A 26,605-nucleotide genomic window follows, 5' to 3' on the forward strand; every position below is an offset into this window, starting at 1 on the left:
GCCCTGTCATGAGCGGTTCTGATTGGTTCACGAACACGACGATCGGAGACCCGGAAACATCGAGCGCCTGAGGGAAGCAGGTCAGTATCCGAGAGGGGCAGGGTATTCATGAGTAAGACTGCGCTGTTACTGTCTGACGGGGTCAGAGTGTTAATGTGTATTAGTGGGCAGTGTGTCCCTGACACGGTCGGAGTAATCATGTGTAACACTGGGCTATTGGTGTCTGACAGGGTCAGAGTAATCATGTGTAACACTGGGCTATTGGTGTCTGACAGGGTCAGAGTAATCATGTGTAACACTGGGCTATTGGTGTCTGACAGGGTCAGAGTAATCATGTGTAACACTGGGCTATTGGTGTCTGACAGGGTCAGAGTAATCATGTGTAACACTGGGCTATTGGTGTCTGACAGGGTCAGAGTAATCATGTGTAACACTGGGCTATTGGTGTCTGACAGGGTCAGAGTAATCATGTGTAACACTGGGCTATTGGTGTCTGACAGGGTCAGAGTAATCATGTGTAACACTGGGCTATTGGTGTCTGACAGGGTCAGAGTAATCATGTGTAACACTGGGCTATTGGTGTCTGACAGGGTCAGAGTAATCATGTGTAACACTGGGCTATTGGTGTCTGACGGGGTCAGAGTAATCATGTGTAACACTGGGCTATTGGTGTCTGACAGGGTCAGAGTAATCATGTGTAACACTGGGCTATTGGTGTCTGACAGGGTCAGAGTAATCATGTGTAACACTGGGCTATTGGTGTCTGACAGGGTCAGAGTAATCATGTGTAACACTGGGCTATTGGTGTCTGACAGGGTCAGAGTAATCATGTGTAACACTGGGCTATTGGTGTCTGACAGGGTCAGAGTAATCATGTGTAACACTGGGCTATTGGTGTCTGACTGGGATACCAATTTAATTCTGTTTATTACTGGGAGTTCAGTACCGGTGGGGTCAAATCTATACCTGTATGACACTGGGGTACAGTACCGGTGGGGGACGGGGTCTGTCGCTGTGTAACACTGGGGTACGGTACCGGTGGGGGACGGGGTCTGTCACTGTGTAACACTGGGGTACGGTACCGGTGGGGGACGGGGTCTGTCACTGTGTAACACTGGGGTACGGTACCGGTGGGGGACGGGGTCTGTCACTGTGTAACACTGGGGTACGGTACCGGTGGGGGACGGGGTCTGTCGCTGTATAACACTGGGGCACGGTACCGGTGGGGGACGGGGTCTGTCACTGTGTAACACTGGGGTACAGTACCGGTGGGGGATGGGGTCTGTCGCTGTATAACACTGGGGTACAGTATCGGTGGGGGACAGGTCTGTCGCTGTGTAACACTAGGGTACAGTACCGGTGGGGGACGGGGTCTGTCCCTGTATAACATGTGGTGCTGCCTTCTTTGTGATCCCATTATGTGTTTTTGCTTCCTCTTGTTCTGTGCTTTTCCCACTTGAGGGAGCTTTTCGCTGCCTTTTTTTAATCCAAAACTTTGTTTTTCCTGAGTCGCTGTTTGTATTTTGTCACTTCCTTGCCGTTCTGTTCTGTCCCAGAAAGCCCCACATTTCAGATGTTATGTTGTTAAACACTGCGCTCTCACTGTGCCTGATCGTCCTGACTATGTGGTGCCCAGCCAGTGTGGTTTCATACAGTCCCAGGCCTTGCTTTCGAACCACACGTTTGCTTTTCTGTTCAAATCTTCGAGTGAAAGAGAGAGAGAAATCCTTGTGTTTGTGTCTTGCTAATTTTTGTGGTGTAATGTTTACCACTTAAGTGCTCAGCACGTCCTTGATTTTTGTCTTCTATCTGGACTTTGCTCTTCCCAAATGTCAAAGTACTGTCCTTGTGGTTCCTGCCAAAATAGGCGACCTTGCGTGTATTTCTGCTGAGCTGCTTTTGCCAATTATCGGCCCATTTCCATAGCAGTATCACATCCTCCTTTAATTCATCGCAGAGCTGTTCAGTTCTAACCCTCTCCACCCACCACAGTGTGGTGCGTTCTGTAAGTTTATGAAATGTGTTCTTGCCTCATGATCCCCGATGTCAATTGTGGACACTGCCATCTCTTAGAGAACACCAGTTTGAGCTCTGTTTCAATCTGACTAAGCTCTGCACTTCCTTCCCTTGAAGCTAGACTAACCTTTTGACGATTCCAGATAAATTATGCTTGCCACTCTACCCGCACTCTCCCCTCGTTACCCTGACTGTGTCTACAAGAGCAAGTTGAGAATCCTGTAGCAAGTAACTCACCTCCTGACTGCACCCCCCTGCCCCCCCAAAGCCTATCCACCATCAACAAGATGCAAATCAGGGGTGCAGTGGAATATTCTGCACTCCCTGAATGGGTGCCTGCTTGTACCCCATATCTGTTCCCCATTTCTATCCGAATAGTCATCCAAATTCACCCCCACCCCTCAACAACTGAACCCGCCTGCACTACAGTTCCAGGTAGTGCATTTCCGATCGCTCCAGTTGTGATGGAAGAGTCCTGCCAGATTTGAACCATTACCTCTGTTTCTCTGCTCTCTCTCCACCAGACGCTGCCAGACCCGCTGAGTTTCTCCAGCGTTCTGTGTTTCTACTGACTCTTTGGAATTCAGAGCACTTCTTGTAAGACAGTATTGTGAGGGAACTTGACCAGTTAGGCTTGGAAAGGATGTTTCCTCTTGAGAGAGAGTCTACAACGGGGTGTGTGGCGGTCACTGTTTAAACATAAAGCGGTGCAGATGGGGAAACATTTTCCTCTCTCGGAGGGCAGTCAGTCCTTAGGATTCCCTTCCTCAAAAGGCAGTGGATGCAGAAGCTTTAAACATCTTTAAGGCAGAGGGAGGTAGATTCCTGATGTCTGAGGGGGTGAAAGACTGTCAAGAATATGCAGGAGTCGCAGAGTCGTACTGCACCCTTCGGTCCAACCAGTCCATGCTGGCCATAATCCCAGCCTAAACTAGTCCCAACTGCCCACCTCCAAACCTTTTCCCTATTTTAAACATTGGTACTAACCCTTCATGCACTGCTTAGAATCCTAGAATAGAGCTGTACAGCGCGGAAACAGACCCTTTTGTCCAACTCATCCGCGCCGACCAGATGTCCTAAATTAATCAAGTCCCATTTGCCAGCATTCGGCTCCATCCCTCTAAAACCCTTCCTATCCGTGTCCCCATCCCGAAGCCTTTTAAATGCTGTAACTGTACCAGTCCCCACCCACTTCCTCTGGCAGCCCGTTCCATACACGCACCACCCTCTGTGTGGAAAAGTTGCCCCTCAGGTCCCTTTTAAATCTTACCCCTCTCACCTTAAACCAGTGACTCTAGTTTTGGACTCCCCCCTACCCCTAGGGGAGAAGACCTTGCCTATTCACTCTATCCATGTCCCTCATGATTTTATGAACCTCAATAAGGTCACCCCTTGGCCTCCGACGCTCCAGGGAAAATGGCTTCTGCTTCTCCCTATTAGCTCACCCCCTCCAAACCCAACAACATCAAATCTTTTCTGAACCCTTTCGAGTTTAACAACATCCTTCCTGTAGCAGGGAGACCAGAATCAAACGCAGTATTCCCAAAGTGGCCCTAACCAATGCCCTGTACAGCTACAACATGACCCCCCCAACTCCCTATACTCAACGCACTGACCAATAAAGGCAAGCGTACCGAACACCTTCCTCACCACCCTGTCTACCTGCAACTCCACTCTCAGGGAGCTATGAACTGGCACTCCCCCAGGACCTTACCATTAAGTGTATTAGTCCTGCCCTGATTTGCCTTTCCCCAAAATGCAGCTCCTCACATTTATCTAAATTAAACTCCAGCTGCTATTCCTCGGCCCATCGACCCATCTGATCAAGGTCCCATTGTACTCTGGAGGTTAATTTCTTCACTGTCCACTACACCATCAAAATGTTCCTGTTGTGGCATCCTCTACATCGGGGAAACCGAGCGGAGGCTTGGGGACAGCTTTGCAGAACACTTACACTCAGTTTGCAACAAACAACTCCACCTCCCTGTCGCGAACCATTTCAACTCCCCACCCCAGCCCCAAATAACTCCACAGACGACATGTCCATCCTGGGCCTCCTGTATTGCCATGATGACACCACCTGAAGGTTGCAGGAACAGCAACTCCTATTTCTCTTGGGAACCCTGCAGCCCAATGGTATCAATGTGGACTTCACAAGCTTCAAAGTCTCCCTTTCCCCCACTGCATCCCAAAACCAGCCCAGCTCATCCCCGCCTCCCTAACCATTCCTCCCACCTCAAGTACCACCCCCATCTCCTACCCACTAACCTCATCGCGCCCCATTGACCTGCCCGTCCTCCCTGAACTGACCTATCCCCTCCCTAACTCCCCACCTACATTCACCTTCACTGCCTCTAACCCCACCTGTCTGTCTCCTCTCACCCTATCTTCTCTTCTATCCATCTTCTATCCGCCTCCCCCTCTCTCCCTATTTATTTCAGAACCCCCTTTCCCCTCCCCCATTTCTGAAGAAGGATCTCGACCCAAAACATCAAACTTTCCTGCTCCTCTGATGCTGCCTGGCCTGTTGTGTTCATCCAGCTCTACACCTTGTTATCTCAGATTCTCCAGCATCTGCAGTTCCTACTATCTCTGTAACCTTACTTCCTGATGTTCACATCCAAATAATTTATAAACGACAGAAAAACAGTGGACCGAGCACTGATCCTTGTGGTACATCACTGGCCACAGCCCTTCATTTCAAAACGCAACTCCACCACCGCCCCGCCCGCCCCCGACTCCTACCCTTGAGCCAGTTCTGTATCCAAATGGTTAGTTCTCCCTGATTCCATGTGATCTAACCTCACTAACCAGCCGACCATGAGGAACCTTGTTGAACACCTTACTGAAGTCCATATAGATCACACCCACTGCTTTTCCCTCATCAGTCCAGTTCATTATTTCTTTAAAAATCTCAATCAAGTTAGTGAGTCACGATTTCCTACACAAAAACCATGTTGACTATCCCTAATCAGTCCTTACCTTTCCAAATCCACGAAATCCTGTCCCTCAGGATTCCTTCCAATAACTCGACCGCCACCGATGCCAGGCTCACCGGCCTATGGCTCCCTGGCTTTTCCTTGCCACCTATCCTAAATAGCTGCACCACATTAGCTAATGTCCAGACTTCTGGTACCTCACCCACAGCTATCGATCGCACTCCACTGAAAGCTCATTCCATGTGCAAACCACTCCGTTTAAAAAGAAAAATGCCCTTCATTCTTTTTAAAGTTTTTCTCCTCTTGCCTTACAAAGATGCCCCCTTGTCTTGAAATCCCCCACCCTAGGGAAAAGACACTTCTCCGTTTATTTTATAAACATCTACAAGGTCACCTCTCAACCTCCTAGGTGCCAGTGGAAAATGTCCCAGCCTATCCAGCCTCTTCTTACAACTCAAGCCCTGTATTCCCAGCAACGCCCTGGTAAATCTGAACTCTCCCCAGTTTCATAATATTCTACCTCTAACTGGGCGACCAGAGTGGGGGACAGCGCTCCAGAAGAGGCCTCACCAACATCCTGTACAACCTCAATATGATGTCCCCGACTCCTACACTCAAAAGGTCTGAGCAACGAAGGCGAGTGTGCTAAACACCTTATGAACCCCCCCCCCCCCCCCGTTTACCTGTGACGCAAATTTCAGTGAATTACGTCCCTGAACCCCTCAGTCCCTCTGTTCTACAGCACTACCCAGGGCCCTACCACTAATTGTATAAATCCTGCCCTTGTTTGTTTTACCAAAATGCAGCACCTAACATTTATCCAAATTAAACTCCATCTGCCGCTCCTCAGCCCATTGGCCCAATGATCAAATCTCTTTGTAATCTTAGATAAACCTACTGTCCACTGTACCACCCAATCTTGGTGTCGTCCATAAACTTACTAACCGTGCCTTCTATATTGTCATCGAAACCATTTATATAAATGAAACAGAAGAAGACCCAGCACCGATCCCTGTGGAACACCACTGGTCACAGGCCTCCAGTCCAATAAGCAACGCTAACCCACCACACTCTGTCTCCTGCCGTTAGGCCAATTTTGTATCCAATTGGTAAGCTCACCCTGAATCCCATGTGATCTAACTTTACTAGTTAGCCTACCGTGTGGAACCTTCTCGAAGGTTCTACTAAAGTCCAAGTGAACAATTCCACCCACTGTACCCTTGCCAATCCTCTTAGTTACTTCCTCCAAAAGTGCATCAGATTTGTGAGGATGTAGGGTTCAGGTTAAAAACAGATCAGCTGTGATTTTTATTGAATGGCAAAGCATGTTCGAGGGGCTGAGTGGCCATGCCCTGTTCTTATGTTGCCGAATTTGACTTGTGCTGGCTTGCTTTGAGCTGAAACTATTGACACAGGTTAGAGAGACCATACATTAAAACTCAGCACCTGAGCTTCTCTGTGCAGTTGTGTGGACGGTCTGCCATCCTGTTGCATCTCTCCCCCCACCTACCCCAACAATCTCCCAACCATTCTCAAATCAACAAGTGAAAGGTTAGAACTGCACCTCTTCCTGGCTGCACCGAATTCCCTCGCTCACCATATTAAGTCAGCCTTGTGTCTAGCAGGTACCTCGTTTGGACCTGACACTCCGCCAATGGCCGCCCAGGCAGCGGCGAGGGGTTGGACCGGATTCTGAGACGTTCCCGTACCTCGGTTGGTGGAGCAGGTGCCCACCCCCGGGCCGCGAGCCATGGACGACAAGAGGAAGATTCCAATCATCGAGTGGCAGGACCTTGACAAGCGCAAGTTCTACGTCTTCGGGGTCTTGATGACCATGGCCATCCGGGTCAGTGTGTACCCCTTCACCCTGATCCGTACCCGCCTGCAGGTGCAGAGAGGCAAGAGTCTGTACACGGGCACCTTTGACGCGTTTGCCAAGATCGTGCGGGCGGAGGGAGTCTCTGGACTGTACCGGGGCTTCCTGGTCAACACCTTCACGCTGGTGTCAGGCCAGTGCTACGTTACCACCTACGAGCTGACCCGCCAGTACGTGTCACGGTACAGCGACAGCAACACGGTGAAATCGCTCATCGCTGGAGGATCGGCGTCGCTGGTGGCGCAGAGCATCACGGTGCCCATTGACATCCTCTCGCAGCACCTGATGGTGCAGGGCCAAGCCATGGGCCGCTTCCGAGAGACTCCCCAGGGGCGTGCTGCGGGCAGCATGGGCAGGGCCAAGGACGTGGTGCTGGAGATTCTCCGACTCGACGGCCCAAGGGGTTTCTATCGCGGCTACGCTGCCTCGCTGTTGACCTACATCCCCAACAGTGCTCTCTGGTGGCCATTCTACCACCTGTATACAGGTGCGTGCTAACCCCCCCACCCTCACTCCCTGGAACCTCGCTCGCGGAGGGCCCCCATGTCCTGGCGGGATCCACTCTGGCCCACCCTCGTCCTTTCTACTCTGGGGGGTGGGCACTGCTGGTGAGGCTGGCATTTACTATATCCTCCCCCCACCCCAACCTCATCCCTAATTGCCTGTGAACCGAGAGCCTCGCTTGGGGCCATGCCACGGGGCGGTAAACATTATGGTGTAGTGACTGGAGTCACGTGGAGGATTTCATAAGAACGTGAGCCACGAGAGTAGCTGATCTCTTTGGTGGCCTCAGCTCTGCTTACCTGCCCGCTCACCCTAATCCCAAATTCCTCTACTGTTCAAGAATCCATCTATCTTTGCCTTAAAAACATGCAACGAAATAGCCTCAACTGCTTCACTGGGCAGGGAATTCCACAGATTCACAACCCTTTGAGTGAAGAGGTTCCTCCTCAACTCAGTCCTAAACTTCCTCCCCTTATGTTGAGGCTATGCCCCCCCAGTTCTCGTTTCACCCACCCCCGTGGATACAGCCTTCCCGCTTCTATCTTATCTATTCCCTTCGTAATGTTACATGATCCCACTTCATTCTTCTAAATTCCAATGAGTATAGTCCCAGTCCCGGAGTAATACAGTATGGAAACAGGCCCTTCAGCCCAAACTGGTCCGTGCTGACCATGACAGCCACTCACCTTGTTCCAATTGCCTACATATGGCCCATATTCCTCTAAACCCTTCCCAACCATGTACCTATCCAAATGCTTTAAATGTTGCTGTTGTGCTTGCCTCAACTGCTTTCTCCGGCAGCCCATTCCATATATGAGATAACAAAGTGTGGAGCTGGATGAACACAGCAGGCCAAGCACAGGAGCTTTCCTGCTCCTCTGATGCTGCTTGGCCTGCTGTGTTTATCCAGCTCCACACTTTGTGATCTCAGATTCTCCAGCATCTGCAGTTCCCTTTATCTCTGATCACAATTTTAACCCCCCCCATTCCATATACGCACCAATCTCTGTGAGAAGAAGTTGCTCCTCAGGTCCTTCCTAACTCTTACCCCTCTCACCTTAAACCTATACCGTCTAGTTTTCAATTCCCCATCCCTGGGGGAAAAAAAAACTATAAGCATCCATCCTATCTATGCCCCTCCGTGATTTTATACTCCTCACTAAGGTCACCCTTCATTCCCCTCCTTTCCAAGGAATAAAGTCCTATCCTGGCCAACCTCTCCCTATAACTCAGGCCTACTAGTCCTGGCAACATCCTTGTAAATCTTTGCACACTTTCCAGTTTAACTTTATCTTTCCTATAACAGAGTGACTAAAACTGCACACAATACTCCAAGTACAGCCTCACCAACAACATATACAGCTGTAACATAACACCCCAACTCCGATACTCAATCCCTCGAACAATGAAGGCCAGCGTGCTAAACGCCTTCTTCATTACCCTGTCCACCTGTGACACCACTTTCAACAAACTATGTACTTGTACTCCTGGGTCCCTCTGTTCCAAGACACTCCTCAGCGCCTCACCAGTTACTGTATACGTCCTACCTTGGTTTGACTCTCCAAAGTGCAACACCTCAAACTTATCTGTATTTGCCAATCGTCAGCCCACTTCCCCGTCTGATCCAGATCCCTCTGTAACTTTTAATAACTTGCTTTTCTATCAACGTTACCTCCTGATTTTGTATCATCTGCAAACTTACTGATCATGCCTTGTACATTCGCATCCACATCATTTCTGTCAATAACCAGTAACAAAGGTCCCAGCACCGACCCCTGTGGCACACCAGTAGTCACAGGCCTCCAGTCCGAGAAACAACCTTCAACCGTCACGGTCTGCTTCCTACCATCGAGCCAAGTTTGAATCCAATTAGCTAGCTCTTCCTGGATTCCATGTGACTTAACTTTCGTGACTAGTCAACTCAATCTGCCCTTATGAGCCAACACTATCAATTCCAAGTCAACCTACTGAACCTCATCTGCACCCCGTCCAGTGTCAGTACATCCTTTCTCGAGTAAGGAGACCCAAACTGTCTGCACTACTGCAGGTGTGGCCTCACCAGCCCCCTATACAGCTGCAGCTGAAGTTCTCCCCCTACCCCCCACCTCTTAGGGACCCCTGATGGGAGTTTTTAACCAAAATTGATGACTGTCATCACAGTCACCAACCCCAAGACTAGATTCCAATTTTGAATTTGATTCAGTGAATTTAAATACTACCGCGGATGCCTTGGTGGGATTCGAACCCATGCCCCCTGACCATTAGCCAGGGGGCATCAGGAAAGCTGGTTCCACTGGCTCCCGTTAGGGATCTGAGCAATTTGGGGCATGATGGATGGAGGCCAGGCCTCAGACTGTAAGTGTGGTTGGGAAGAGCTCTGCACACTTCAGGTAGACTGTGCACATTGAGAGAGAGGGTTGTTGCAGACAGAGACAGCAATATCCCAAGTACCACATCTCACAGGTAAGGAATGGGGTCTCCTCTGTCCCTGTGTAACACCAGGGTACAGTACCAGTGGGGTCTCCTCTGTCCCTGTATAACACTGGGGTACAGTACCGGTGGGGGACAGGGTCTGTCGCTGTTTAACACTGGGGTACAGTACCGGTGGGGGACGGGGTCTGTCGCTGTATAACACTGGGGTACAGTACCGGTGGGGGACGGGGTCTGTCCCTGTATAACACTGGGGTACGGTACCGGTGGGGACGGGTCTGTCGCTGTATAACACTGGGGTACAGGACCGGTGGGGGACGGGGTCTGTTGCTGTGTAACACTGGGGTACAGTACCGGTGGGGGACGGGGTCTGTCGCTGTATAACACTGGGGTACGGTACTGGTGGGGGACGGGGTCTGTCGCTGTATAACACTGGGGTACAGTACCGGTGGGGGACGGGGTCTGTCCCTGTATAACACTGGGGTACAGTACCGGTGGGGGACGGGGTCTGTCCCTGTATAACACTGGGGTACGGTACCGGTGGGGGACGGGTCTGTCCCTGTATAACACTGGGGTACGGTACCGGTGGGGGATGGGTCTGTCCCTGTATAACACTGGGGTACGGTACCGGTGGGGGACGGGGTCTGTCGCTGTATAACACTGGGGTACGGTACCGGTGGGGGACGGGGTCTGTCCCTGTGTAACACTGGGGTACAGTACCGGTGGGGGATGGGTCTGTCCCTGTATAACACTGGGGTACGGTACCGGTGGGGGACGGGGTCTGTCGCTGTGTAACACTGGGGTACGGTACCGGTGGGGGACGGGTCTGTCGCTGTATAACACTGGGGTACAGTACCGGTGGGGGACGGGTCTGTCGCTGTATAACACTGGGGTACAGTACCGGTGGGGGACGGGTCTGTCGCTGTATAACACTGGGGTACAGTACCAGTGGGGGACGGGTCTGTCGCTGTATAACACTGGGGTACAGTACCGGTGGGGGATGGGTCTGTCCCTGTATAACACTGGGGTACGGTACCGGTGGGGGACGGGGTCTGTCGCTGTGTAACACTGGGGTACGGTACCGGTGGGGGACGGGGTCTGTCCCTGTATAGCACTGGGGTACAGTACCGGTGGGGGACGGGGTCTGTCGCTGTATAACACTGGGGTACGGTACCGGTGGGGGACAGGGTCTGTCGCTGTGTAACACTGGGGTACGGTACCGGTGGGGGACGGGGTCTGTCGCTGTGTAACACTGGGGTACGGTACCGGTGGGGGACAGTGTCTGTCGCTGTGTAACACTGGGGTACGGTACCGGTGGGGGACGGGGTCTGTCCCTGTATAACACTGGGGTACGGTACCGGTGGGGGATGGGGTCTGTCCCTGTATAACACTGGGGTACGGTACCGGTGGGGGACGGGGTCTGTCCCTGTATAACACTGGGGTACGGTACCGGTGGGGGACGGGGTCTGTCCCTGTATAACACTGGGGTACAGTACCGGTGGGGGACGGGTCTGTCCCTGTATAACACTGGGGTACAGTACCGGTGGGGGACGGGGTCTGTCGCTGTGTCACACTGGGGTACAGTACCGGTGGGGGAACGGGTCTGTCCCTGTATAACACTCGGGTACGGTACCGGTGGGGGACGGGGTCTGTCCCTGTATAACACTGGGGTACGGTACCGGTGGGGGACGGGGTCTGTCCCTGTATAACACTGGGGTACAGTACCGGTGGGGGACGGATCTGTCCCTGTATAACACTGGGGTACAGTACCGGTGGGGGACGGGGTCTGTCGCTGTGTCACACTGGGGTACAGTACCGGTGGGGGACGGGTCTGTCCCTGTATAACACTGGGGTACAGTACCGGTGGGGGACGGGGTCTGTCGCTGTGTCACACTGGGGTACAGTACCGGTGGGGGAACGGGTCTGTCCCTGTATAACACTGGGGTACGGTACCGGTGGGGGACGGGGTCTGTCCCTGTATAACACTGGGGTACGGTACCGGTGGGGGACGGGGTCTGTCCCTGTATAACACTGGGGTACAGTACCGGTGGGGGACGGGTCTGTCCCTGTATAACACTGGGGTACAGTACCGGTGGGGGACGGGGTCTGTCGCTGTGTCACACTGGGGTACAGTGCCGGTGGGGGACGGGTCAGTCCCTGTATAACACTGGGGTACGGTACCGGTGGGGGACGGGGTCTGTCCCTGTATAACACTGGGGTACAGTACCGGTGGGGGACAGGGTCTGTCGCTGTATAACACTGGGGTACAGTACCGGTGGGGGACGGGTCTGTCGCTGTATACCAGTGGGGGACGGGGTCTGTCGCTGTATAACACTGGGGTACGGTACCGGTGGGGGACGGGGTCTGTCCCTGTATAACACTGGGGTACGGTACCGGTGGGGGATGGGGTCTGTCGCTGTATAACACTGGGGTACGGTACCGCTGGGGGATGGGGTCTGTCGCTGTGTAACACTGGGAAACTGTACCGGTGGGGGATGGGGTCTGTCCCTGTATAACATTGGGGTACGGTACCGGTGGGGGACGGGGTCTGTCGCTGTATAATACTGGGGTACGGTACCGGTGGGGGACGGGGTCTGTCGCTGTATAACGCTGGGGTACAGTACCGATGGGGGACACGGTCTGTCCCTGTATAACACTGCGGTGGGAGATGGGGTCTGTCGCTGTGTAACACTGGGGTACGGTACCGGTGGGGGATGGGGTCTGTCCCTGTATAACATTGGGGTACGGTACCGGTGGGGGACGGGGTCTGTCGCTGTATAACACTGGGGTACGGTACCGGTGGGGGACGGGGTCTGTCGCTGTATAACACTGGGGTACAGTACCGATGGGGGACACGGTCTGTCCCTGTATAACACTGCGGTGGGAGATGGGGTCTGTCGCTGTATAACACTGGGGTACAGTACCGGTGGGGGACAGGTCTGTCACTGTGTCACACTGCGGTACGGTACCGGTGGGGGACGGGGTCTGTCGCTATAAAACACTGGGGTACAGTCCCGGTGGGGGACAGGTCTGTCACTGTGTCACACTGGGGTACGGTACCGGTGGGGGACGGGGTCTGTCGCTGTGTAACACTGGGGTACGGTACCGGTGGGGGACGGGGTCTGTCGCTGTATAACACTGGGGTACAGTACCGGTGGGGGACAGGGTCTGTCGCTGTATAACACTGGGGTGCAGTACCGGTGGGGGACAGGGTCTGTCACGGTGTAACACTGGGGTACGGTACCGGTGGGGGACGGGGTCTGTCACTGTGTAACACTGGGGTACGGTACCGGTGGGGGACGGGGCCTGTCGCTGTATAACACTGGGGTACAGTACCGGTGGGGGACGGGGTCTGTCGCTGTATAACACTGGGGTACAGTACCGGTGGGGGACAGGGTCTGTCGCTGTGTAACACTGGGGTACGGTACCGGTGGGGGACAGGGTCTGTCGCTGTGTAACACTGGGGTACAGTACCGGTGGGGGACGGGGTCTGTCGCTGTGTAACACTGGGGTACAGTACCAGTGGGGACAGGTCTGTCGCTGTGTAACACTGGGGTACAGTACCGGTGGGGGACGGGTCTGTCGCTGTATAACACTGGGGTACAGTACCGGTGGGTGACGGGGTCTGTCCCTGTGTAACACTGGGGTACAGTACCGGTGGGGGACGGGGTCTGTCGCTGTATAACACTGGGGTACAGTACCGGTGGGGGACGGGTCTGTCGCTGTATAACACTGGGGTACAGTACCGGTGGGGACAGGTCTGTCGCTGTGTAACACTGGGGTACAGTACCGGTGGGGGACGGGGTCTGTCGCTGTGTAACACTGGGGTACGGTACCGGTGGGGGACAGTGTCTGTCGCTGTGTAACACTGGGGTACGGTACCGGTGGGGGACGGGGTCTGTCCCTGTATAACACTGGGGTACGGTACCGGTGGGGGATGGGGTCTGTCCCTGTATAACACTGGGGTACGGTACCGGTGGGGGACGGGGTCTGTCCCTGTATAACACTGGGGTACGGTACCGGTGGGGGACGGGGTCTGTCCCTGTATAACACTGGGGTACAGTACCGGTGGGGGACGGGTCTGTCCCTGTATAACACTGGGGTACAGTACCGGTGGGGGACGGGGTCTGTCGCTGTGTCACACTGGGGTACAGTACCGGTGGGGGAACGGGTCTGTCCCTGTATAACACTCGGGTACGGTACCGGTGGGGGACGGGGTCTGTCCCTGTATAACACTGGGGTACGGTACCGGTGGGGGACGGGGTCTGTCCCTGTATAACACTGGGGTACAGTACCGGTGGGGGACGGATCTGTCCCTGTATAACACTGGGGTACAGTACCGGTGGGGGACGGGGTCTGTCGCTGTGTCACACTGGGGTACAGTACCGGTGGGGGACGGGTCTGTCCCTGTATAACACTGGGGTACAGTACCAGTGGGGGACGGGGTCTGTCGCTGTGTCACACTGGGGTACAGTACCGGTGGGGGAACGGGTCTGTCCCTGTATAACACTGGGGTACGGTACCGGTGGGGGACGGGGTCTGTCCCTGTATAACACTGGGGTACGGTACCGGTGGGGGACGGGGTCTGTCCCTGTATAACACTGGGGTACAGTACCGGTGGGGGACGGGTCTGTCCCTGTATAACACTGGGGTACAGTACCGGTGGGGGACGGGGTCTGTCGCTGTGTCACACTGGGGTACAGTGCCGGTGGGGGACGGGTCAGTCCCTGTATAACACTGGGGTACGGTACCGGTGGGGGACGGGGTCTGTCCCTGTATAACACTGGGGTACAGTACCGGTGGGGGACAGGGTCTGTCGCTGTATAACACTGGGGTACAGTACCGGTGGGGGACGGGTCTGTCGCTGTATACCAGTGGGGGACGGGGTCTGTCGCTGTATAACACTGGGGTACGGTACCGGTGGGGGACGGGGTCTGTCCCTGTATAACACTGGGGTACGGTACCGGTGGGGGATGGGGTCTGTCGCTGTATAACACTGGGGTACGGTACCGCTGGGGGATGGGGTCTGTCGCTGTGTAACACTGGGAAACTGTACCGGTGGGGGATGGGGTCTGTCCCTGTATAACATTGGGGTACGGTACCGGTGGGGGACGGGGTCTGTCGCTGTATAATACTGGGGTACGGTACCGGTGGGGGACGGGGTCTGTCGCTGTATAACACTGGGGTACAGTACCGATGGGGGACACGGTCTGTCCCTGTATAACACTGCGGTGGGAGATGGGGTCTGTCGCTGTGTAACACTGGGGTACGGTACCGGTGGGGGATGGGGTCTGTCCCTGTATAACATTGGGGTACGGTACCGGTGGGGGACGGGGTCTGTCGCTGTATAACACTGGGGTACGGTACCGGTGGGGGACGGGGTCTGTCGCTGTATAACACTGGGGTACAGTACCGATGGGGGACACGGTCTGTCCCTGTATAACACTGCGGTGGGAGATGGGGTCTGTCGCTGTATAACACTGGGGTACAGTACCGGTGGGGGACAGGTCTGTCACTGTGTCACACTGCGGTACGGTACCGGTGGGGGACGGGGTCTGTCGCTATAAAACACTGGGGTACAGTCCCGGTGGGGTACAGGTCTGTCACTGTGTCACACTGGGGTACGGTACCGGTGGGGGACGGGGTCTGTCGCTGTGTAACACTGGGGTACGGTACCGGTGGGGGACGGGGTCTGTCGCTGTATAACACTGGGGTACAGTACCGGTGGGGGACAGGGTCTGTCGCTGTATAACACTGGGGTGCAGTACCGGTGGGGGACAGGGTCTGTCACGGTGTAACACTGGGGTACGGTACCGGTGGGGGACGGGGTCTGTCACTGTGTAACACTGGGGTACGGTACCGGTGGGGGACGGGGCCTGTCGCTGTATAACACTGGGGTACAGTACCGGTGGGGGACGGGGTCTGTCGCTGTATAACACTGGGGTACAGTACCGGTGGGGGACAGGGTCTGTCGCTGTGTAACACTGGGGTACGGTACCGGTGGGGGACAGGGTCTGTCGCTGTGTAACACTGGGGTACAGTACCGGTGGGGGACGGGGTCTGTCGCTGTGTAACACTGGGGTACAGTACCAGTGGGGACAGGTCTGTCGCTGTGTAACACTGGGGTACAGTACCGGTGGGGGACGGGTCTGTCGCTGTATAACACTGGGGTACAGTACCGGTGGGTGACGGGGTCTGTCCCTGTGTAACACTGGGGTACAGTACCGGTGGGGGACGGGGTCTGTCGCTGTATAACACTGGGGTACAGTACCGGTGGGGGACGGGTCTGTCGCTGTATAACACTGGGGTACAGTACCAGTGGGGACAGGTCTGTCGCTGTGTAACACTGGGGTACAGTACCGGTGGGGGACGGGGTCTGTCCCTGTGTAACACTGGGGTACAGTAGGAGTGGGGGACGGGGTCTGTCGCTGTATAACACTGGGGTACAGTACCGGTGGGTGACGGGTCTGTCGCTGTATAACACTGGGGTACAGTACCAGTGGGGACAGGTCTGTCGCTGTGTAACACTGGGGTACAGTACCGGTGGGGGACGGGGTCTGTCACTGTAAAACACTGGGGTACGGTACCGGTGGGGGACGGGGTCTGTCCCTGTGTAACACTGGGGTACGGTACCGGTGGGGGACGGGGTCTGTCCCTGTGTAACACTGGGGTACGGTACCGGTGGGGGACAGGGTCTGTCGCTGTGCAACACTGGGGTACGGTACCGGTTGGGGACAGGGTCTGTCGCTGTGTAACACTGGGGTACGGTACCAGTAGGGGACACGGTCTGTCCCTGTATAACACTGCGGTGGGGGATGGGGTCTGTCCCTTTATAACACTGGGGTACCGTACCTGTGGGGACGGGTCTGTCGCTGTATAACACTGGTGTACAGTACCGGTGGGGGAACGGGGTCTGTCCCTGTATAACACTGGGGTACAGTACCGTTGAGGGACGGGGCCTGTCGCAGTGTAACACTGGGGTACAGTACCGGTGGGGGACGGGGTCGGTCGCTATAAAGCACTGGGGTACAGTACCGGTGGGGGACAGGTCTGTCACTGTGTCACACTGTGGTACGGTACCGGTGGGGGACGGGGTCTGTCGCTGTATAACACTGGGGTACGGTACCGGTGGGGGACGGGGTCTGTCGCTGTGTAACACTGGGGTACAGTACCGGTGGGGGACGGGGTCTGTCGCTATAAAACACTGGGGTACAGTATCGGTGGGGGACAGGTCTGTCACTGTGTCACACTGGGGTACGGTACCGGTGGGGGACGGGGTCTATTGCTGTATAACACTGGGGTACGGTACCGGTGGGGGACAGGGTCTGTCGCTGTGTAACACTGGGGTACCGTACCGGTGGGGGACAGGGTCTATCGCTGTATAACACTGGGGTACAGTTCCGGTGCGGGACAGGGTCTGTCGCTGTGTAACACTGGGGTGCAGTACTGGTGGGGGACAGGGTCTGTCGCTATATAACACTGGGGTGCGGTACCGGTGGGGGACGGGGTCTGTCGCTGTGTAACACTGGGGTACGGTACCGGTGGGGGACGGGGTCTGTCACTGTGTAACACTGGGGTACAGTACCGGTGGGGGACGGGTCTGTCGCTGTGTAACACTGGGGTACAGTACCGGTGGGGGACAGGGTCTGTCGCTGTGTAACACTGGGGTACGGTACCGGTGGGGGACGGGGCCTGTCGCTGTGTAACACTGGGGTACGGTACCAGTAGGGGACAGGGTCTGTCCCTGTATAACACTGCGGTGGGGGACGGGGTCTGTCCCTTTATAACACTGGGTACACTGGGGTACCGTACCTGTGGGGATGGGTCTGTTGCTGTATAATACTGGGGTACGGTACGGGTGGGGGACGGGGTCTGTTGCTTTGTAACACTGGGGTACGGTATCGGTGGGGGACGGGGTCTGTCCCTGTATAACACTGGGGTACAGTACCAGTGGGGGACAGGGTCAGTTGCTGTGTAACACTGGGGTACAGTACCGTTGTGGGACAGGGCCTGTCGCTGTGTAACACTGGGGTACAGTACCGGTGGGGGACGGGGTCTGTCGCTGTATAACACTGGGGTACAGTACCGGTGGGGGATGGGGCCTGTCGCTGTGAAACACTGGGGAACGGTACCGGTGGGGGACAGGGTCTGTCGCTGTGTAACACTGGGGTACGGTACCGGTGGGGGACAGGGTCTGTCGCTGTGTAACACTGGGGTACAGTACCGGTGGGGGACGGGGTCTGTCCCTGTATAACACTGGGGTACAGTACCGGTGGGGGACGGGGTCTGTCCCTGTGTAACACTGGGGTACAGTACCGGTGGGGGACGGGTCTGTCGCTGTATAACACTGGGGTACAGTACCAGTGGGGACAGGTCTGTCGCTGTGTAACACTGGGGTACAGTACCGGTGGGGGACGGGGTCTGTCACTGTAAAACACTGGGGTACGGTACCGGTGGGGGACGGGGTCTGTCCCTGTGTAACACTGGGGTACGGTACCGGTGGGGGACAGGGTCTGTCGCTGTGTAACACTGGGGTACGGTACCGGTTGGGGACAGGGTCTGTCGCTGTGTAACACTGGGGTACGGTACCAGTAGGGGACACGGTCTGTCCCTGTATAACACTGCGGTGGGGGATGGGGTCTGTCCCTTTATAACACTGGGGTACCGTACCTGTGGGGACGGGTCTGTCGCTGTATAACACTGGTGTACAGTACCGGTGGGGGAACGGGGTCTGTCCCTGTATAACACTGGGGTACAGTACCGTTGAGGGACGGGGCCTGTCGCAGTGTAACACTGGGGTACAGTACCGGTGGGGGACGGGGTCGGTCGCTATAAAGCACTGGGGTACAGTACCGGTGGGGGACAGGTCTGTCACTGTGTCACACTGGGGTACGGTACCGGTGGGGGACGGGGTCTGTCGCTGTATAACACTGGGGTACGGTACCGGTGGGGGACGGGGTCTGTCGCTGTGTAACACTGGGGTACAGTACCGGTGGGGGACGGGGTCTGTCGCTATAAAACACTGGGGTACAGTATCGGTGGGGGACAGGTCTGTCACTGTGTCACACTGGGGTACGGTACCGGTGGGGGACGGGGTCTATTGCTGTATAACACTGGGGTACGGTACCGGTGGGGGACAGGGTCTGTCGCTGTGTAACACTGGGGTACCGTACCGGTGGGGGACAGGGTCTATCGCTGTATAACACTGGGGTACAGTTCCGGTGCGGGACAGGGTCTGTCGCTGTGTAACACTGGGGTGCAGTACTGGTGGGGGACAGGGTCTGTCGCTATATAACACTGGGGTGCGGTACCGGTGGGGGACGGGGTCTGTCGCTGTGTAACACTGGGGTACGGTACCGGTGGGGGACAGGGTCTGTCACTGTGTAACACTGGGGTACAGTACCGGTGGGGGACGGGTCTGTCGCTGTGTAACACTGGGGTACAGTACCGGTGGGGGACAGGGTCTGTCGCTGTGTAACACTGGGGTACGGTACCGGTGGGGGACAGGGTCTGTCCCTGTATAACACTGCGGTGGGGGACGGGGTCTGTCCCTTTATAACACTGGGTACACTGGGGTACCGTACCTTTGGGGATGGGTCTGTTGCTGTATAATACTGGGGTACGGTACGGGTGGGGGACGGGGTCTGTTGCTTTGTAACACTGGGGTACGGTATCGGTGGGGGACGGGGTCTGTCCCTGTATAACACTGGGGTACAGTACCAGTGGGGGACAGGGTCAGTTGCTGTGTAACACTGGGGTACAGTACCGTTGTGGGACAGGGCCTGTCGCTGTGTAACACTGGGGTACAGTACCGGTGGGGGACGGGGTCTGTCGCTGTATAACACTGGGGTACAGTACCGGTGGGGGATGGGGCCTGTCGCTGTGAAACACTGGGGTACGGTACCGGTGGGGGACAGGGTCTGTCGCTGTGTAACACTGGGGTACGGTACCGGTGGGAGACAGGGTCTGTCGCTGTGTAACACTGGGGTACAGTACCGGTGGGGGACGGGGTCTGTCCCTGTATAACACTGGGGTACAGTACCGGTGGGGGACGGGGTCTGTCCCTGTGTAACACTGGGGTACAGTACCGGTGGGGGACGGGTCTGTCGCTGTATAACACTGGGGTACAGTACCAGTGGGGACAGGTCTGTCGCTGTGTAACACTGGGGTACAGTACCGGTGGGGGACGGGGTCTGTCACTGTAAAACACTGGGGTACGGTACCGGTGGGGGACGGGGTCTGTCGCTGTGTAACACTGGGGTACGGTACCGGTGGGGGACGGGGTCTGTCCCTGTGTAACACTGGGGTACGGTACCGGTGGGGGACAGGGTCTGTCGCTGTGTAACACTGGGGTACGGTACCGGTTGGGGACAGGGTCTGTCGCTGTGTAACACTGGGGTACGGTACCAGTAGGGGACACGGTCTGTCCCTGTATAACACTGCGGTGGGGGATGGGGTCTGTCCCTTTATAACACTGGGGTACCGTACCTGTGGGGACGGGTCTGTCGCTGTATACCACTGGTGTACAGTACCGGTGGGGGAACGGGGTCTGTCCCTGTATAACACTGGGGTACAGTACCGTTGAGGGACGGGGCCTGTCGCAGTGTAACACTGGGGTACAGTACCGGTGGGGGACGGGGTCGGTCGCTATAAAGCACTGGGGTACAGTACCGGTGGGGGACAGGTCTGTCACTGTGTCACACTGGGGTACGGTACCGGTGGGGGACGGGGTCTGTCGCTGTATAACACTGGGGTACGGTACCGGTGGGGGACGGGGTCTGTCGCTGTGTAACACTGGGGTACAGTACCGGTGGGGGACGGGGTCTGTCGCTATAAAACACTGGGGTACAGTATCGGTGGGGGACAGGTCTGTCACTGTGTCACACTGGGGTACGGTACCGGTGGGGGACGGGGTCTATTGCTGTATAACACTGGGGTACGGTACCGGTGGGGGACAGGGTCTGTCGCTGTGTAACACTGGGGTACCGTACCGGTGGGGGACAGGGTCTATCGCTGTATAACACTGGGGTACAGTTCCGGTGCGGGACAGGGTCTGTCGCTGTGTAACACTGGGGTGCAGTACTGGTTGGGGACAGGGTCTGTCGCTATATAACACTGGGGTGCGGTACCGGTGGGGGACGGGGTCTGTCGCTGTGTAACACTGGGGTACGGTACCGGTGGGGGACGGGGTCTGTCCCTGTGTAACACTGGGGTACAGTAGGGGTGGGGGTCGGGGTCTGTCGCTGTATAACACTGGGGTACAGTACCGGTGGGGGACGGGTCTGTCGCTGTATAACACTGGGGTACAGTACCAGTGGGGACAGGTCTGTCGCTGTGTAACACTGGGGTACAGTACCGGTGGGGGACGGGGTCTGTCCCTGTGTAACACTGGGGTACAGTAGGGGTGGGGGACGGGGTCTGTCGCTGTATAACACTGGGGTACAGTACCGGTGGGGGACGGGTCTGTCGCTGTATAACACTGGGGTACAGTACCAGTGGGGACAGGTCTGTCGCTGTGTAACACTGGGGTACAGTACCGGTGGGGGACGGGGTCTGTCACTGTAAAACACTGGGGTACGGTACCGGTGGGGGACGGGGTCTGTCCCTGTGTAACACTGGGGTACGGTACCGGTGGGGGACAGGGTCTGTCGCTGTGTAACACTGGGGTACGGTACCGGTTGGGGACAGGGTCTGTCGCTGTGTAACACTGGGGTACGGTACCGGTTGGGGACAGGGTCTGTCGCTGTGTAACACTGGGGTACGGTACCAGTAGGGGACACGGTCTGTCCCTGTATAACACTGCGGTGGGGGATGGGGTCTGTCCCTTTATAACACTGGGGTACCGTACCTGTGGGGACGGGTCTGTCGCTGTATAACACTGGTGTACAGTACCGGTGGGGGAACGGGGTCTGTCCCTGTATAACACTGGGGTACAGTACCGTTGAGGGACGGGGCCTGTCGCAGTGTAACACTGGGGTACAGTACCGGTGGGGGACGGGGTCGGTCGCTATAAAGCACTGGGGTACAGTACCGGTGGGGGACAGGTCTGTCACTGTGTCACACTGGGGTACGGTACCGGTGGGGGATGGGGTCTGTCGCTGTATAATATTGGGGTACAGTACCGGTGGGGGACGGGGTCTGTCGCTGTATAACACTGGGGTACGGTACCGGTGGGGGACGGGGTCTGTCGCTGTGTAACACTGGGGTACAGTACCGGTGGGGGACGGGGTCTGTCGCTATAAAACACTGGGGTACAGTATCGGTGGGGGACAGGTCTGTCACTGTGTCACACTGGGGTACGGTACCGGTGGGGGACGGGGTCTATTGCTGTATAACACTGGGGTACGGTACCGGTGGGGGACAGGGTCTGTCGCTGTGTAACACTGGGGTACCGTACCGGTGGGGGACAGGGTCTATCGCTGTATAACACTGGGGTACAGTTCCGGTGCGGGACAGGGTCTGTCGCTGTGTAACACTGGGGTGCAGTACTGGTGGGGGACAGGGTCTGTCGCTATATAACACTGGGGTGCGGTACCGGTGGGGGACGGGGTCTGTCGCTGTGTAACACTGGGGTACGGTACCGGTGGGGGACGGGGTCTGTCACTGTGTAACACTGGGGTACAGTACCGGTGGGGGACGGGTCTGTCGCTGTGTAACACTGGGGTACGGTACCGGTGGGGGACGGGGCCTGTCGCTGTGTAACACTGGGGTACGGTACCAGTAGGGGACAGGGTCTGTCCCTGTATAACACTGCGGTGGGGGACGGGGTCTGTCCCTTTATAACACTGGGTACACTGGGGTACCGTACCAGTAGGGGACACGGTCTGTCCCTGTATAACACTGGGGTACGGGGTCTGTCGCTTTGTAACACTGGGGTACAGTACTGGTGAGGGACGGGGTCTGTCGCTGTATAACTCTGGGGTATGGTATCGGTGGGGGACGGGGTCTGTCGCTGTGTAACACTGGGGTACAGTACCAGTGGGGGACAGGGTCAGTTGCTGTGTAACACTGGGGTACAATACCGTTGTGGGGGACGGGGTCTGTCCCTGTATAACACTGGGGTACAGTACTGGTTGGGGACGGGTCTGTCCCTGTATAACACTGGGGTACAGTACCGGTGGGGGACAGGGTCTGTCGCTGTATAACACTGGGGTACGGTACCGGTGGGGGACGGGGTCTGTCGCTGTGTAACACTGGGGTACAGTACCGGTGGGGGACGGGGTCTGTCGCAATAAAACACTGGGGTACAGTATCGGTGGGGGACAGGTCTGTCACTGTGTCACACTGGGGTACGGTACCGGTGGGGGACGGGGTCTATTGCTGTATAACACTGGGGTACGGTACCGGTGGGGGACAGGGTCTGTCGCTGTGTAACACTGGGGTACCGTACCGGTGGGGGACAGGGTCTATCGCTGTATAACACTGGGGTACAGTTCCGGTGCGGGACAGGGTCTGTCGCTGTGTAACACTGGGGTGCAGTACTGGTGGGGGACAGGGTCTGTCGCTATATAACACTGGGGTGCGGTACCGGTGGGGGACAGGGTCTGTCGCTGTGTAACACTGGGGTACGGTACCGGTGGGGGACGGGGTCTGTCACTGTGTAACACTGGGGTACAGTACCGGTGGGGGACGGGTCTGTCGCTGTGTAACACTGGGGTACAGTACCGGTGGGGGACAGGGTCTGTCGCTGTGTAACACTGGGGTACGGTACCGGTGGGGGACGGGGCCTGTCGCTGTGTAACACTGGGGTACGGTACCAGTAGGGGACAGGGTCTGTCCCTGTATAACACTGCGGTGGGGGACGGGGTCTGTCCCTTTATAACACTGGGTACACTGGGGTACCGTACCTGTGGGGATGGGTCTGTTGCTGTATAATACTGGGGTACGGGGTCTGTCGCTTTGTAACACTGGGGTACAGTACTGGTGAGGGACGGGGTCTGTCGCTGTATAACTCTGGGGTATGGTATCGGTGGGGGACGGGGTCTGTCGCTGTGTAACACTGGGGTACAGTACCAGTGGGGGACAGGGTCAGTTGCTGTGTAACACTGGGGTACAATACCGTTGTGGGGGACGGGGTCTGTCCCTGTATAACACTGGGGTACAGTACTGGTTGGGGACGGGTCTGTCCCTGTATAACACTGGGGTACAGTACCGGTGGGGGACGGGGTCTGTCGCTGTATAACGCTGGGGTACAGTACTGGTGGGGGACGGGTCTGTCCCTGTATAACACTGCGGTACAGTACCGGTGGGGGACGGGTCATCAAGGTTTGTAGTATGGAAACACGTCCTTTGGCCCAAAGTATCCATTGCGCGCAGTTTTAACAGTTAACCTCGTCCCATTCGTTTGTGTTTGGTCCATATCTCTCCGTCCCTGTTCCATCCATGTTCCTGGCTAAATGTTTCTTAAATGATAAAATTGTACTCCACTACCTCTGGCAGCCTGTTCCAGACACTCTCCGTGCAAAAACTGTCCCCTCTGGACCATTCTGTATCTCTTTCCTCTCCCCTTAAACCTCTGTGGTCTCGTTTTAGACTCACGTTCTCTGGGAAACAGCTGTCGGCTAACTACCTTATCATTACCTCTCGTCATTCTGTAGATCTCTATAAGGTCAGCCCTCAGTTTTATAGAATCTCCACAGTGTGGAAACAGGCCATTCAGCCCAACAAGTCGTCACCAACGCTCCAAAGAGCGTTCCACTCAGACCCATCCCTATAAACTTTCATTTCCCACGGCCAATCCACCCTAACCCGCACATTCCTGGGCACTACGGGACAATTTAGCACGGCCAATCCACCCTAACCCACACATCCCTGGGCACTACGGGACAATTTAGCACGGCCAATCCCACCCTAACCCGCACATCCCTAGGCACTACGTGTAATTTAGCACGGCCAGTTCACTCAAACCTTCATATCTTTCGACTGTGGGAGGAAACCGAAGCACCCGGAGGAAATGCACGCAGACAGTTGGGATCGAACCTGCCAGTGTCCCCTCTCTACTCCGTGGGAGAATGCCCCAGCCTCTCCATGTAACTCGGAGTCCAGCCCAGGCAGCATACTAATAAATCTTGTCTAATTTAATAACATCCTTTCTGTAGTAGGGTGACCAGAACTGCATGTTACTCTAAATGTGGTCTCACCAACATTATGCTCAGCCACAATAAGGCGTCCCAGCTCCTAAACTCCACACTCTGACCGATGAAAGCCAACATGCCGAAAGTCGTCTTCACCATCCTGCCCACCTCTGGCTCCACTCTCAAGGATCTCTTTGTTCTGTAACAATCGCCAGGGACCTACCACTGACCATGTAGTGTCTCTCACTGTATAATACTCGGGTACAGAACAGCTGGGGACAGTTCTTTCACTGTAAAACATTGGGGTACACTAATTTGTTTAGTTTTTAATGAGTCCTTTCTTTCTCTTCCTCTGTCTTTAGAGCAACTTTCCTGCGTGACTCCCAGTTTCTGCCCCCACCTGCTGGTCCAGGCGGTGGCCGGACCCCTGGCAGCTGCTACTTCCTCCACCCTCACCAATCCAATGGATGTTATCCGGGCAAGAGTACAGGTAATATCGTGTGGGTGGTCAGGGATAGTGCGGTGCCCCCTTGGCACCGACTCTCCGGCGCCCGCCCCACTTTGCTGGACGTTTCTTTCATTTGGGCGGTGGGAATGGAAATTCCTGAGTTGTGGTGCTAATGGAACGGACTGTTTATTGAATGGTTCTACGTACTGATGTGGCCAGCACTCTGTGTGTGCGAGCGTGTGCGCGCCTGTGCGTGTGTTTGGGATCTCTCCTCACTGTGCGTTCTCGCTGCAGGTCGACGGGTGCCCCTCAATGGTGCAGACCTTCAGGCAGCTGATGCAGGAGGAGGGTATCTGGGGTCTGAGCAAGGGATTGTCTGCCCGCATCTTATCCGCGACCCCGTCCGCTCTCTGCATCGTGGTGGGCTACGAGAGCCTGAAGAAACTGAGCCTGCGCCCGGAGCTGGTGGATTCACGGCACTGGTAGCCTGCAGGGGCAGGGGAGGTGAAGGACTGTCTGGGCAGTGTCTGACTGGGAGCAACCTGTGCCCTATTGCCTGGGCCTGGGCCAGCCTGTCCAATTCTGTCCCCTCTCTGGTTCAGTGTGCCCGCGGTGGAGAGTGAACTGCAATGTGCCTACGACAACTACAGCGCATACCCACAGCTACCTTTCCCCAGGATGGCAGCAGCTTCCGGAGGGAGCGAGTGTGGATGGAGGGAGGGACGAGCTGTGCCCTTCTCATAAACCACCTCCACCCCACCCCCACCCCCTCCATTCCAGGGAGAGCGCTTTGGAGGTGAGGGGGCGGTTTGCTGCTGTGAAACGGAGTGAGGGGGTCAGAGAAAACCCTGTAAACAGGATGCTGTATCACTGTCACCGCTGCTGCTGCTTCGACCTGGGGAAGGAGGCGAGTGGGAGTATTGCAGGGCACCCCATCCATGCCACGCTAGTACCCAGTAACCGGGCATATAGCTGGGGGAGTCAGACACCGGGGAGGCTTGGTGTGCCTCTGTCACAGAGGGGAGGGAGTTTCCTGGCCATTGAAGTGGACAGACGGTTTACCCAACGCTCTGTGTGTGAGAGAGACACAGTGTGTGTGTATGTGAGAGGGACAGAGTGTTTGAGTGTGTGACTGTGTGTGTGTGTTTGTGTGTATGTGAGAGGGAGACAGAGTGAGAGTGTAGTGGGGGGGAGGGGACCTTGCTCTCTGACAGGGGTCTCGGTCCATGCAGTCTATGAGATGGTGAACATTAGAGGGTGAGTGTGTGTCGATGTAACTCTGCTTTTTTTGATATTGATCAAGGTGCTGTACACTTTA

At 56.0% G+C, this 26,605-nt stretch overlaps 1 protein-coding gene across 3 annotated transcripts; it reads left to right on the forward strand.

The window, feature by feature from the left end:
• LOC125449786 (solute carrier family 25 member 44-like) lies at positions 1-26,605 on the forward strand. Of its 3 annotated transcripts, none has more exons than XM_059642949.1 (4): positions 1-80; positions 6,581-7,318; positions 25,202-25,329; positions 25,582-26,605. In XM_059642949.1, the coding sequence occupies exons 2-4, from the start codon at positions 6,706-6,708 to the stop codon at positions 25,771-25,773; spliced, it is 933 nt and encodes a 310-aa protein (XP_059498932.1). In that variant the 5' UTR covers positions 1-80; positions 6,581-6,705; the 3' UTR covers positions 25,774-26,605. The 3 variants fall into 3 exon arrangements, with proteins under 3 accessions (XP_059498932.1, XP_059498933.1, XP_059498934.1); XM_059642950.1 differs by having other exon boundaries at positions 57-80; positions 6,578-7,318; XM_059642951.1 differs by lacking the exon at positions 1-80 and adding an exon at positions 96-112 and having other exon boundaries at positions 6,578-7,318.

This window comes from Stegostoma tigrinum, chromosome 47 (genome assembly GCF_030684315.1).
Source record: "Stegostoma tigrinum isolate sSteTig4 chromosome 47, sSteTig4.hap1, whole genome shotgun sequence".
Classification (NCBI taxonomy): domain Eukaryota; kingdom Metazoa; phylum Chordata; class Chondrichthyes; order Orectolobiformes; family Stegostomatidae; genus Stegostoma; species Stegostoma tigrinum.